The following is a 14,168-nucleotide window of genomic DNA, read 5'->3' as shown; positions in this document are numbered from 1 at the left end:
GGGTTATGAACTCCCATTTTCACCCCGTATACAGATTGCAGCATCACATCGGTTACACATCCACTGTTTTACATATTGCTATACTAGTGTCTGTTGTATTCTGCTGCCTTTCCTATCCTCTACTAGTAGATAGGGTAGAGAGAGAAGAAGTTGGTGTGTGTTTAAAATTGCTTCCCAAAGTGCCCCAAGGAGCAAAACAGATGGTGGCTCTGCCCTGAGCAGCACCAGGGGAGGCGGTCAAGAATGCAAACACCAAAGAGGGAGCATCCCCAGATGGGACAGTTTTGAGAGAACAGGTAAGCAAGTTGCTAAACCCAGATCACAGACAGGTGAGGAGGAATTGCTGAGAATGCAACTGTGAGCTGACAGCTGACAAAGAAGGGAGTTAACATGACAAAAAAGAAATGGAACAGCATAGATGGAGCCCTTATGGTAGGAGGGAAGGCCCAGGCAATTCAAGAGCCGAAAGGTAGCCGATGTAGCAAGAGTCCTGTGGGGGACAGCGAGCTCAGTGTGAGGCAGCAGTGGGCTCTTATAGGCACTTGGTAAATCTCCTGAAATATATTGGGTTGGGTGACTCAGAGGGAATCAGAAGACAGGAATTCTAGCCCTTGTCCTGCGCTAATACTTTGTGACATTGGGCAAGATGCTGCCCTACTCTGGGTCTTTTGATAAATCATATGCCCTCACTTATTCTACTTTGATCCTTGAATGCTGAAAGCCTTTGCCCCAGCTGTTCCCATCACCCCTTCTGCACGTCATTCAGACCACAGCATGGATGTCATCTCTCCAGACACTGCTCTGACCACCCACATCTCCCGATTCTCGTTCTCTATATTACATCACCTCACTCTATTTTTGCTGAGCTCATATGCAAATATCGGATGCTCCTGTTGGTTCTTTTGTTTGTCTCTTCTCTGTCTGCCCCTTGCCCCGGAACTCAGTGTCTTCAGGGATTCATGCAATTGAGAGCCAAGTTGCAGAGGCGACGGGTGAAGGGATACCAGGAATATACTCCCGCCCTGGAATCCAGAGGGCCTGAATTCAAACTGTGTCTACTCCCAGTTAATTTGTACTGAGAACAGGGGCCAACCACTCATACTCTCTGACTCTCTGGGTGTCAGTCTTCTCGATTGCAAAGTAGATCATATAGATTGCAAAGTCCCGGCCAGGTTCTCTCCCACCACTGATGGCAAGTTCTGTTCCCCTCTTGGCCCCCTATTCTAGGAAGTGTGGGTGGTTGGGACTGATGCAGGTCAAGTTCATCTTTTTTTTTTTTTTTTAGCAATGCTGAGGTTTGAACCCAGAGCCTAAAGCTACAACCCCAGTCCTCCCTCTTGTTTTATAAAACACACACACACACACAAGAACACAAAAACATTATTACATGCCTAAGGCATGCAAGTTCATCTTCTTCTGTTGACCCTTCTCTTGTAGCTACTGCCTCAGCATGTTCTTGGCCTATAGGTACCTCTCCAGAAGAGGGACCCTGAGCATCAGGAGGGAGTCATTTCCCAGGGATCAGATAGAAATCTAGTTCCTTGGGGCCCTTTGGGAAGCAATTTTAAACACACACCAAGTCACAAATTGTCTGAAACAAGATCTGTTATGATCTCTCCCATTTCACAGATGAGGAAATAAGGATTCTGAGACCCATTAATTTGTCCAGGGTCACCCAGACAGACAGGAGGAGGCTAAGAAGAGACTTTGAACTCAGCCAGGTCTGTCTGACTCATGCTATGGTTCCACCCCCTCACCCCCTCCCAGTCTATTGCTCTGTCCACGCTGCCATTCCTTTGTGAGTATCTGCAGCATTTGCTGGGCAGGGTGGTGGTAGCAGGGCAGTGAACTTACACATTGATTAACTTCACAAATGCTTAGGGCACCTACTGTGTTCCAGGGACCAGATGTATCTATGTCCCTTCAGGGGGATCCATGAGTATTCGCATATGTAAGGACACATGGGTACACATCTATGCTTGCACATGCTTGGACGAATACAGAGATACACCCACGGATCCATATATACACACAAGTATCCTGGACATCAACATCCAGACTTTAAGATGAGGCACGTTGGCAAATACTTATAATTGTGGCTCGGGAGGCTAAGGCAGGAGAATCACAAGTTCAAAGCCAGCCTCAGCAACTTAGTAAGGTTCTAAGCAACTTAATGAGATCCTGTCTCATGATAAAATATAAAAAAAGAGGCTGGGGATGTGGCTCAGTGGTTAAGCACCCCTGGATGCAAACCCCAGTACAAAAAAAAATTGAGGCAAGAAAAATATGCACACAACACACATTAGCACCCATACCCCAGTCCCACACCCACAGTAGCTTACAGCAGTTCATACACTCCAAACTCCCTCTCACCTCTCTTGCTCCCCTCCCTGGAACCCCTCATCCTTAGAATCTCAAAGGAGACTCATTTAGCTATTAAAAATAACAAGAAGAAAAAATATGAAGCTTTTCCCTGGTCACAGCCCCTGGGTGGCTGGGGCATGTGACTTCCCTTCTTGGACAAGCATAGACCTTCTCAGGGCATGGAGAGACACAGAGACAAGAGCTTTAGAAACCAGCAAGTTTTAAATATATGTTAGAACAATATTAACATTAAATACACATCATAAATACACTTTATAAATATGAAACTGATTAAAAACTGATAAAAGTCAATAAATTAGACATGTTGCTCCAAGGAATCTGCCCAGCAGTTTCTGGGACCCCCTCCAGGAGGGTAATGGTTTCAATATGAGAAAATTCCGTGACCCACCACCAGGGGGAGCAGCCAGCAGCCAGGACCCAAGACTGGGTGCTTCCAGGCACTGGGAGAGAACTCAGAATGCCCTCACCCCATGGCCATTTGCACCACATGTCCCAATTTACAAAGAATTTGATGTCCACCCTGTGTCACGAAATCCCAGCAACTGACAGGCAGAGGGGGTTTTATATAGTCCCCTGGCTCCCCAAAGAAAAAACTAAGGTCCTAAGAGGTAAAATGACCCACCCAAGGTCACACAGTGAGTTAGTGGCTGGGCTGGGACCTGAGCACCCTTTCCCTAGACCTCCAGGACACCCCACCCCAGTAACAGCTGCCTAAAGTGAGGTCACCCAGATGTCCAGGTGTCTGGCCTGAGCATTGATGAGGCATCAGAGGTCAGTTCAAGCCCTGACCTCCCTCTCAGAATCCTGCCACCATGAAAAGGAGGAAGTCTGGGCTCAACAGCCCTGCAAGTCATGAGAGGGAAGGGCTGGCTGGCCTCTGGGGATTGGGGGGGAGGGGGGTAGTCAGCCCAGCCATGAGTCAGCTTGTGTCATCAGACCCCTGAATCAATGGAAAGTCGGTCCCGCGTGGCCTGACATGGCCACCCCACCAAGACTGGGAAACTTGGGGCTGGGGGTGCAACAGCCTGACTCTATCTCCTCAACCCAGAGGAGGCAGGAGGAGCCCAGCCAGCTCCTCTCCTTAAAGTGCACTTCTGTGTCGTGGGGGATGGAGCAGAGCAAGTTTGGTGTCATACCATGACACCTCACTTCCAAAGGGAACCCCTGTGTCCTTCATCTGCAAGGTGCGCCCCTTACACTACCAGGGGAGATGCCCCCGGGGCACAGGCCTCTTGCCCCTCCTGAAGATCCTAGTCTTGAGGACCCCCTTGTGCAGAGCCCGGCGTGGGCTGTGTCTCCGGCTCCTGCTCGGGCTCTCTCCCCACTCCCTGAAAACCCACCCCACTGAGCCCATGAAGCGATGGTAGCCACGCAGGAATCTGCAGCCCTCCAGCTTGGCTTGAAAGACATCCAGGGCAGAAGTGAGCTGCAGCCAAGGCCCTGGGCCTGTCGGCGTGGGCTCAACAGTCTCAGAGGAGCCATTAAGCAACCAGGACATACAGTGGATGTTGTTCCTGATGCCTTGTATGTTCCTCTTGGCCGTCTCCAGTTCTTCCAAGTCCTGGGGTTTTAAGAGTTGCTTTTGTAAAGTAACTAGTCCTTTCAGGACTCGGCCCAGGGTGGCATTGACAGTCCACAGGAAGCTTCGCTTGCTTAGTCCCCGAAGTGCATCCTTGCTGGGAAAGGCCCCAGGATGCTCTGTGCAGGATCCTCTCAGAATAAGTGTTTTCAGGTCTTGGTGTTGGATCTGGGGGGAACAGAAAAGTCAGTGAGTGCATGCTGGAGTCCCCCTCCTCAGCCCAACCACACACATAGAAGAGCCCACCCTGACTGGCTTTTAAATGCTAAAACTGATTCTCCTCTGATTTTCCCATTAGACAGATGCAAAAACTGAGGCCCGTGGGGGAGAATAGATTCTGAGATCACCCAGGACAGGGTCGGAGGGCTGTTTGGGGTTGGTGGGGGTGATTGGATGAGGGCATGTCAGTGGGAAGGGGGGGCTTCAGAAGGGCAGGATCTGTTTTGCTCACTGCTACATCTAGGTGCCTGGAACCAGGCACCTGCCAGGTGTGCAGTGAACACGCTGAACAGGCAGTGGAACCAGGAGTTGGGAGCTAGGGCAATTCAGCTTCTCAGGGTTAGGGCTGGAATAACACTAGGACTCAGTTTCCCCACCCACCCCCGTATTGAGTCAGGGTTATGCTCACTCCCTGGCTAAACCCCACAATTCTCTGAGGCTCAGAAGCCACAAGGGGTGAGGTGCTCACATAGGGTTCCAGAAGTGAGCTGGTGTCCTCTGTGAGGTTCGCTTGCCTCTGGAGCTGGCTGAGGAGCTGCTGGTAAGGACCCGAGCAGCCACGCATGGCTGCTGCAGTGCTCAGGAGCAGAAGTCCGAGGACCAGACCTGAGATGAAGAAGGATGCGGGTCACCTGACTTGAGAGGAAGCCACAGGTGGGAGACTCAGAGAGGGACTCAAGAGAGCCCCAGAGGGTGTATTCTCCCATCCCGGGCTTTGTGCAGACAGGTGGCACTGTGGGGCCACCACCACCTTCCCAGTGAGTCACTAGATCCGAAACAGGGTGGGAAGGGCCAGGATAGCGGCTGCCATTTACCAAGTAGGTGTTTGAGCAGAAGTTGCAGCACCCATCCTTGCTGGAGCTCAGTCCTGCCTACGTCAAGATCCTAACTTCATTTGTGTAATATGAATTGAATTGCATTCTGCTGTCATATATAACAAATTAGAATAAATAAAATTTAAAAATTAAAAAAAATATATCCTAACCTCAGGAACTAAAAGCAAATGACCAAGTTGGAACTAGCTCTCTGCAAGATCTTGGGGCTAAGGGCTGGCCCCTCTCCAGGACCCAGACTTGTCAACTACCCTGGACTCCCTGCGGCAGGCTTTAGTCCTCTATTGAGAGGTTTTTGGGATGGAAACCCAGGAGCAGCCAGGTGCCCTGTAAACAGAACTAGAAGAAGTGATCTCTCCATCTGAATGGTCAACCAGGAAAGGAGATGGGAGCTCATTCAGTGCATGTGCCCATTTTACTGACAGGTAAACCAAGTCACAAGAGATGGGCTTGTCCAGGACACCCAAGGCCAGAACTTTCCCCAACCTCCCATATATTCCTCCTCTCTCTATAAATGGCCACTTCAGCCTGGCCCACCGGGGATGCTGCAAGCCTGTCAGAAGGCTGCAAGGGGCTGGTGCAGTTATGGCTCGCTGCTCCCACCCCCACAGCACCAGCAGCCACGTGGTCGGAAGGGGCCTATGGCGCAATGGCCCGGAAGACAGTGACACCATCCTTCCCTTCCTACAAACTGTTCAGTCCCTTGGGGAGGACTGGCTGCTGGGGAGGCCTGAGAGGCTGGGCCCCTGAGTGTGCCATCCACAGAGTGCCCTTGCCAGCTCCCCAGGTATCCACAGCCAGACTCTGGCTAGGGGTGGGAAGGTCCGTGGTGTGCGGATGACAGTACGCACATGAGACTAGGTGTCTGCAGGGTGTGTGGCAGGGGCCATGTGAGGCTCAAGGAGCACCTGCCCTCTTCACTGGAGCCCTGCTTGCAGGTGAGGCTTCCTGGATAAGGCTCTGGCGATGTCACAGGACTCCCTGTGCCTGCTGTCCTGTGGGTGTGGCTTGTGTGCTGTGTGATTGTCTGGGCTCTGAGGCCCCCGGGACTGGCTGACCTGAGAATTCATCCCAGACCTGGAGAATCAAAGCAGGGCAAGAAGGAGGCCCCATCGGAACACATATTGCCCCACTTCTCTGCCTGGCTAGTAACTTCCTTCCCTTCCCGGAACATCTTCCTCTTTCCTTTTGGTTCCCTGGTCTCTTCCCAATCCATCCTCTTCCCTCAGGCCTTGTTCCCAGAGTCGTCTATTTCACCTTCCCCTAGAAACCCTCCAGGGGTACCCCCTCCACCTGTGGGTATCCTGGGTTCTCAGTGGACCCCTTCCTTTACCTGACCTCTTGGCTCTTTCCTCTCCTCAGCATCCTTCTGCCTGGTGACTGCCCACCCCAGCTCTCAGAGGGCAGAGAGTGCCCCGCTACCCACCAGCACCCTGGGCACAGCAAGCAGGTGCTGGTACAGAGGAAGGAAGTACTTACTGAGCAGCGTCCTCCTTGTGAGTTGTGCCCGCATGCTGGGTGCCCGTGCTGTAGCCCGCGCCTACCGGGGGTAACACCTCCCTGCTGGGAGCCCTGCGGGCTGCCAGCCACTTTATGCCCGCCGGGGCGATTGGCCAACACCTCGTGAGGTGGGTGGGGAGGGGGTGGGGGGAGGGCAGGCCTTCTGGGAACATGACCCCAAAAACCAAAGTTTCCACAGCGGCCAATGGGCGATGGGTGCTGTGGCATGCCCGCTCCTCCTCCTGTTTTCTTCGAATTCGTTCTTCGAGGTCAGCCCCACGCCCAAGGATGATGCAAACTACAGCCTCAGCCTTCTTGGGGAGAGTGGGAAGCAAGAGGGTCCCTGCCATCTTCAGGAGCCTGGGCCCAGGGTAAGAGGGAGAGGCTACAAGCCAGACCTGCAGAGGCCCGGGTCCCTCTTCCCAGGAGGCACCAGCCCTGCAGGACACTGAGGTCTGGGGCTGAGGGGAGCAAGACATCTTCCCTGTTGAGTGCCCTTCCCGCCCTCTCGCTGGGGCTGTTGGGACATCTGTGAGCGGAAACCACTGGGCTCTGGGCACAGAGCCAGACCCAGGCTGGCAGCCCCGAGATTGTGGTTCCAGCCCCAGGACTAGCATCCCCCAGCCCAGCACTCCCTGTCTTCAATCCCTCAGCAGGCACCTGCTACCAGCCTCACATCCTAGGTCTCCCACCCACAGGCAGACCCTTCTTTGCAGACAGGGTCCTTTAGAGGAAACTGGACACTTGGAGCAAGAGAAAAAGGACATCAGGTTTCAAGCTTTCTGAGCTGCTATGTGGCCTGACATAAGTCACTTAACCTGTCTGGGTCCCAGAAACCCAACCTGAGGAAGTCAAAAGCAAATTTCCCAGCCCACCTCACAGGGCTGCTGCCATCATGGACATAAAAGGCAAAATCTTTTGAAGGAAAAAGAAAAGACGAAACTCTAATTCCAAGTACTAGCTATTGGGGGGGCGGGCAGGATGGGGGAGTGGAGGAGATGGGGAAGCTGTGAGCTCAGAGGGGAAGCCGGGGAGGGGTAGTGGAGCTGCCGTGGTGACAGTTGGAGACCAGGTTTCACTTTCTCTGAAAGATAGCGATCATGGGTTGGTCCTCTGCTTCTTAAAGGCATCTGAACATGACAAGAAAGGCGCCCTGGAGACAACGCCCCTCTAGTCAACCTGCTACTTTACTGTGGGGTAAACTGAGGTCCAGGGCAAGGGTGGACAAGGTGGTTCAGGGACTAGCCAGGGGCCTGCAGGCCATGCCTGGCAGCCCCACGCAAGTAACAGGCCTGGAAAGGGGTCAGTTGAGAGGCAGATCTCATAAGGCTGAAGAGCCAGGGTGGGCCCCTGGGGGCTGGCAGAGAGGCCTGGGCTGCAGGCAGCTGGTGCATCACTCCTGAAGAGCCCTTCACCGAAAGCCAGTGATGCCAGTTGGAGGCCGCTCCGCCTGCTCTCCACCTCTGTAGACAGGCCCCTGCCACCCCTGTATTCAACAGACTCGGCCCTGCTCTGTGCCAGCCACCCCCAGGCGCTGAGGATTCAACAGTAGGCAAAATCAGGCAGTCTCCATGCCCGAGAGGCTGCTCTACACCCCCATCCGCTCCCTGCACAAGGCCCAATACCCCACCGTCACCACCCCCAGGGGCCAGTTCTGGATTCTCATCCTGAGAATTCTGCTTCCACTAAATTCCCCTTCTCATCCACCCCCACAATGCCTGGGGCCCTGGCCAAGTCAGGATCCTTCTCCATTTCACATCCCTGATCTCATCCTGCCACAGTCTCTAGAGGAAGATTCCCTAGCTCGCTTTGATGAGGAGACAGAAGCTCCCAGAAGTCCAGGGGCCTAATCAGGGCAGGAGAGCCAGATGGGGCCACAGAGCTTCATGCCCCTCTCAGCAACTGCTGATCGCCCGCCACACCTGGGGAGTCCCACCTCTGCTTTATTCTATTCTGCCCACAGGAGGCCATGTTCCCTCACCAGTTCCAAGACTTCTGAGGTTGCCCAAGACCACCCTGCAAACAGTTAAGAGGGCATTCAAACCAGGCCTAATTCAAAGGACAACATTCTTAGCATGGGGCTAGACAAAGTGTTGTGCCCAGGCCACAGGGACCAAGGTCACCAAAGGCAAGGACAGCTTATATATTAGTTTGCTGGGGCTACCATAATAGAAATACAGACATCCCAGGGCTTCCACAGGGACTGGTTCTGTCACATCTGAGTTTGTTCAAGTCCCTTATATGGTATAGTATCTGCAGAGAATTTAAGACACATCTTCCCATGTATTTTTGTGGGTGTGTGTGTTGGGGACACTGGGGATTGAACCCAGGGGCACTCTGCCAGTCCAGCTATATCCTCAGTCCTTTCTATTTTATTTTTTTAAATCTCGATATAGGAGCTTGCTACATTGCTGAGAGCCTCAATAAGTTGCTAAGGCTGGCCCCGAACTTGCAATCCTTCTGCCTCAACCTCCCGACTCACTGGAACTGGAAGTGTGCAGCCACCATGTGTGGCTCCCCTATGCTTTAAGTCATCTCTAGATGACTTTTAATACCACAAAGCAAATGCTTAGTAAACAGTTCTTAGACTATATTATTCAGGGAATAATGACAGGAAGAAAAATGTACATGTTCAGCACAGACAAAACCATCAGAGGCCTAACCACATTGCCATCTGCAGGTAGTTGAATCTAATGATGTGGAACCTCCCGATACAGAGAGCCAACTCTGTTATAGGCAAGGTGGCTTAGACAACAGAAATTTATTAGCTCACAGCTCAGCTCTGGAGGCTAGAAATCTGAACTCAAGGTGACAGTAGGTTGTTCCTTCTTGGGTCTCTCTCCTTGGCTTGTAGATGGTCATCTTCTCCCTCCCTCCCTCCCTCCCCCCCCCTCTTTTTTTTCTGTACTGGGATTGAACTCAGAGGTGATTTACCACTGGTCCACATCCTCAGACCTTTTTACTTTTTTGAGATAGGCTCTAAATTGCTGAGGCTGACCTCGAACTTACAATCCTCCTGCCTCGGCCTCCCAAATTGCTGGGATTACAAGTGTGTGCCACAGTACCTGGCTCTGTCTTGTCTTCTTACCTGGTCACCTATTGGTCTGTGTTATTGGTGTCCTAATCTCCTCTTTTATAAGAACACCAGTCATATCAGTGTAGAGCCCACCAATGGCCTCATTTTACCTCAATTACCTCTTCAAAGGCTCTATGTCTAAATATAGTCGCATTCTGAGATCATGTGAATGAGGATTTTAGACACATGAATTCAGGCAAGCCATGATTCAGCCCATAACATCTTGCAAGAAGAGGCACTGTGGGAAGGCTTCAGGGAGTGGGGACACTGGCTGAGGGTTCAGCGCTAGGTGATATAGGAGGACAGGGAATGGCCAGAAGGTAGGGAAGCCTGGCCTCAGGACCATTCAAGTGAAGCGTGAGGGAAGGTGCGTCAGCGTTTCTGGTGAGGTCAGTGCCCAGTGACGTCCCTCTCGCCAGCAGGAAAAGCTTGCAACATGGCCCAGCCAGTATAAATAGGATCCCCAACCACAGGGCCCAGGGCTGTCCCCTCTTCCTGGGCCACGTCAGGCAGGTCCGCGTGATTTGGAGAGGAAGAGAGGACAGGCTTGGTTCCTCAGAATGGCTGTTTCCCAGCCTTTCTGGCTCACCCTCAGGATGTGGGGGCCCTGCCCCTTCAAATGCAAGAATCGGACCTGCCAAGGCCTGGGGGAAGCAGATCAAAACTGGGGATGGGAGGTGGGGTGCTCCACTGGGTAGAAAGAAGGTGGCCCCCCCACCTGCCAAATCAGAGGTGGAGAACAACTCAAGTTCCAGCCTCAATCTGCTCCAGAGCCCAGTGTTCCTGGTCCAGTCATGTTCTCTTTTTCAGCTTCAGTTTCCCCTTAATAAACATAGTGACATAAAACAATCCAATTTAAAAATGAGCAAAGGAGCCAGGTGCAATGGCACATGTCTGAAATCCCAGAGACTCATCAGGCTGAGGTAGGAGGAAGGCAAGTTCAAGGCCAGCCTCAGCAACTTAGTGAAGCTCTATTTAAAAAAAAAAAAAAAAAAAAAAAAAAAAAAAAAAAAAAAGACTGAGGAGGTAACTCGGTGGTAGAATACTCCTGGTTTTAATCCCAATAATAATAATAATAATAATAATAATAATAATAGTAATAATATAATAGTAAGCAAAGAAAGCTTGGCCCAGTAATGCACACCTGTAGTTCCTGCTACCGGGAGGCTGAGGCAGAAGGATCACAAGTTCGAGGCCAGTCTGGGCAACTTAACTGACACTCTATCTCAAAATAAAATAAACTGAGGATGTGGCTCAAAAAGGGGGGGGGGGAGTTGAATAAACATTTCTCAAAACAAGAATATTCAGGCTGAGCATGGTGGCACATGCCTGTAATCCCAGCAAGTTGGGAAGCTGTGACAGGAAGATTACAAATTTGAGGCCAACCTCATCAATTTACCAAGGCCCTAAGCAACATAGAGCCTTGTCTCAAAAGAAAAAGAGACCCTGCCTCAAAATAAAAAATAAAAATGGCTAGGGATGTGGCTCAGAGGTTGAGTACTTCAGGTTCAAATCCCAGTACCAAAAATAAACAAACAAACAAAAAATAATATTCAAATGGCCAAGAAGCACAAGAAAGATGCTCAATCATTAACCATCAGGAAAATACAAATCCAAACCATATTGAGAGATCATATCACTCCCACTAGGGTGGTCGTAATCAAAGACAGACAATAACAAGTGTTGGCAAGAATAGGGAGAAATTGGAAGCCTTGTACACTACTGGTGAGAATGTAAGTTTGGTATTTCCTCAAATGGTTAAATACAGAGAGATCATATGATGGAACAATTCCACTTAGATCTGTACCCAAGAAAACTGAAAACATACATCTAAAATAAATAATGAAAACAGAAAACATATATCCACACACAAAATAATTGGCAGAAGCAATTATTTTCAATCACCAAATAGCACAAACAACCCAAATACCTGTCAATAGAAAATGGATGAACAGAATTTGGCCTGCTGAATAATATAATGGGATGTTCACAAATTGAAATGAAACACTAACCTTACTGTAACACAGATAAACGTTGAAAATACATTACTAAATGAAAGAAGTCAGACAGAAAAGGCCACATATTGTAAGGTGCCATTTATACACAATGTCCTGAACAGGCAAATCCAGAGAGACAAAAAGTAGATTAGGGAGTGGGGACTCCAGGGATGGGAAATGACCGCTACAGGACATGTGGTTTTTTGGAGAAAGTGGTAAAAAAAAAAAAATTCTAGAATTAGATAGTGGTGATGATTACACAACCTTAAATCTACTAAAAAACACTGAATTACATAAATTTGATGATATATGAATTGCGTCTGAAAATTTTAAAACCTCCTAGCAAAGGCTACCTCTTAGGGTAGTCAGTGTCCAGTGTCATTCAGTAAGATGACCCTGACCCATAGCAAGTGTCTGGAACACTTTGGGGCAGACAAAAGCGTACATTTGCTTATGTCACAGGGTGACTTTGAGGGTGATTAGGAAAGGCAGTGTTACATAAACCCCAGAGTGTACAAGGACCAACTGGGAGGTCAACAAGGTCACCCTGAGCCTGGGGCATCCCTTAGCTCACAACCTGCCACCAAGTTCTTCTGGGACCTAGACAGTCCACAGGTACAGGAAATCATGTGCCCCCTGTGCCCAGTGGCTCCCCAAAGTTGGATAACTGACCCGCCCACTTCCTGGGGCAGGAACACCTCTTCAGGGAAGTACAACAGAGACCCAGACAGACAAAGGGAGAAAGGGGACGGGGGAGAAAAGACCTCTTACTGGTCATGTTCATGACTCCTCAGACCAGGCCCCACCACAGGGAACCCCCTGGCTGAGAGGAAGTGGGATGACCATAAGCACATTCACTGTGTGGCAGGAGACGAGGTGCTGCCCTGCCATCAATTCTCAGGGCAAGTCTGAGACGCCCCTGCTGCCCTCTCAGATCTTGGGAGGTGAAGGGATAGGCAAAAGGACCAGAGAGGGCCCGCAAGCCCACAGAGTCCCTTACCAGCACTAAATCTTAATTGTCATGTTAAATAAAAACGACCCTAAACGTTAAAGAGGATGACGGAGTCCAACTATGCCCTGACCTTTCTCACCAGGATAACATAAAACACTTATTCTGAAACATCCTTCTTGCCTACAATGTTTGGATGCCCCCGACACCAAGACATGTGTATTTCTGGACATGTTGGGATACGTTGTTGAATCCTCATGACCATCTTAGGAGGTAGAAGGGGAGCCAGTGCTCACAGTGCTGGACAGAGGGAATGGGTCATTCATACACACTGGGCTTTCCTACTCTTGTGGTCCTCAGGGAGGGGCTTATACAACACAGACTTTTTGCATCCCCTTGCTGCAAACACTTCCCTGGTTTCCCATGCCACCAGGCTCTGTCTACCTCCCCAGCCTCACTTGAACCTCCCTCACCTGCCATCTTCTATGACCCTTCTTGGTCCCTCAGTGGACCTCAGGGCCTTTGTACATGCTGTTTCCATTTCCTAAACACTCTGCCTACTGAATTGCCACATAAACATTTAAGTCCAACTCAAGTTTTGCCTCTTCAGGGAACCTCCCCCACCTTCCTCTATCCCTGTGACCCTCCCAGAGTACCATGTATAGCACTCTTCAGTGGTTTATATATTTACAACTATGAATTTTCTTCACAGTGAGACTGTAAATTCTAAGAGGTAGGCACTGTGGTTGTGGCTCTCCATTGCCTTTTGGGAGTACAGCAAGGGCCCCAGAATGTAGTAGGTGCTCAAGAAATTCTTGGTGAAGGGATGAATGCATGGCTATCCAGATGTGGCCATCTGAAGAAGCCTCAGGAAAGGTGATCTGTGGCTCCCAATCTGTAGGACCCAGATATAGCCCTGTCCCACATCTGGTGCACCTGCAGCCAGGTTTCTAGAATTGCAGGGCCACTTGCTGCCAGGTGGAGATCCTTCATGTGCTCTTCCTGTTCCCTTTCCCAAGTAAATCTTATTTCTGCCATTCCCCATACACAAAGCATGTGATCCCATTTCTGGGCAGCCTCAATCTTAAAGACGCTGACTTTTTCCTTTATGATAACTTAAAAAAAAAAAAAAGAATTCAAAACGTGCCATTTCACCCACTGAAGATTGCAACACTTTCCTGGAAAACAAACCAAAAAAGAAAAAGTCAAAGCATTTCTCCCGCTTCACACATGAACCAATACCCAGCACGTGCAAGAGCTGGGAAGACCCATTCATCAGACACTCATCACACCCCAGTCCACAGGAGGGGGCTTGGGTCCAGCTGGCCTTCACAGTATCACAGAGGTCTACACTGCCCCTGTGTGTCCTTAGCAGGACCAATCAGAACCCTTCCTTGGGCTTGACATTGGACATAGGTAGCACACCTCTGTCATATGGCGAGGATTTTGACCCAAATGTCACCTTTAGGCCACTATGGAGCTATGGAAAGCCAACCTTCCTGCTGAGAGGGAATGAATGGAGCCAGCACAGACAGGGAGGCAGAGCCTGAGCCCTGGCTCCTGTCAAAGCAGGTCCAATCCCATGGCATGTCAACAGGAAGCAGATCTCTTTTTTGCTGGCCGAGCTGGT

At 50.4% G+C, this 14,168-nt stretch overlaps 1 protein-coding gene across 1 annotated transcript; it reads right to left on the bottom strand.

Moving 5' to 3' along the window:
* Nucleotides 1–2,584: 2,584 nt before the first annotated feature.
* OSM (oncostatin M) lies at nucleotides 2,585–9,374 on the bottom strand. The gene is made up of 3 exons (XM_081288070.1): nucleotides 6,496–9,374; nucleotides 4,653–4,789; nucleotides 2,585–4,132 (listed from the first exon to the last, which is right to left on the bottom strand). The coding sequence occupies exons 1-3, from the start codon at nucleotides 6,527–6,529 to the stop codon at nucleotides 3,584–3,586; spliced, it is 720 nt and encodes a 239-aa protein (XP_081144196.1). The 5' UTR covers nucleotides 6,530–9,374; the 3' UTR covers nucleotides 2,585–3,583.
* Between the last annotated feature and the right edge of the window lie 4,794 nt (nucleotides 9,375–14,168).

Source organism: Spermophilus citellus (assembly GCF_964194105.1).
Source record: "Spermophilus citellus genome assembly, chromosome: 3".
Classification (NCBI taxonomy): Eukaryota; Metazoa; Chordata; class Mammalia; order Rodentia; family Sciuridae; genus Spermophilus; species Spermophilus citellus.
Note: the sequence above shows the minus strand (reverse complement) of the source record. Positions and strands in the feature narration are given on the sequence as shown.

Bases quoted from the DNA above. Each gene is read 5' to 3' on its own strand.
- OSM (XM_081288070.1), bottom strand. From the start codon at position 6,529: ATGCGGGCACAACTCACAAGGAGGACGCTGCTCA. The intron at 4,790-6,495 runs GTAAGTACTTCC...TCTTCATCTCAG, and splicing joins CACAAGGAGGACGCTGCTCA to GTCTGGTCCTCGGACTTCTG. The intron at 4,133-4,652 runs GTGAGCACCTCA...TGTTCCCCCCAG, and splicing joins GCTCACTTCTGGAACCCTAT to ATCCAACACCAAGACCTGAA.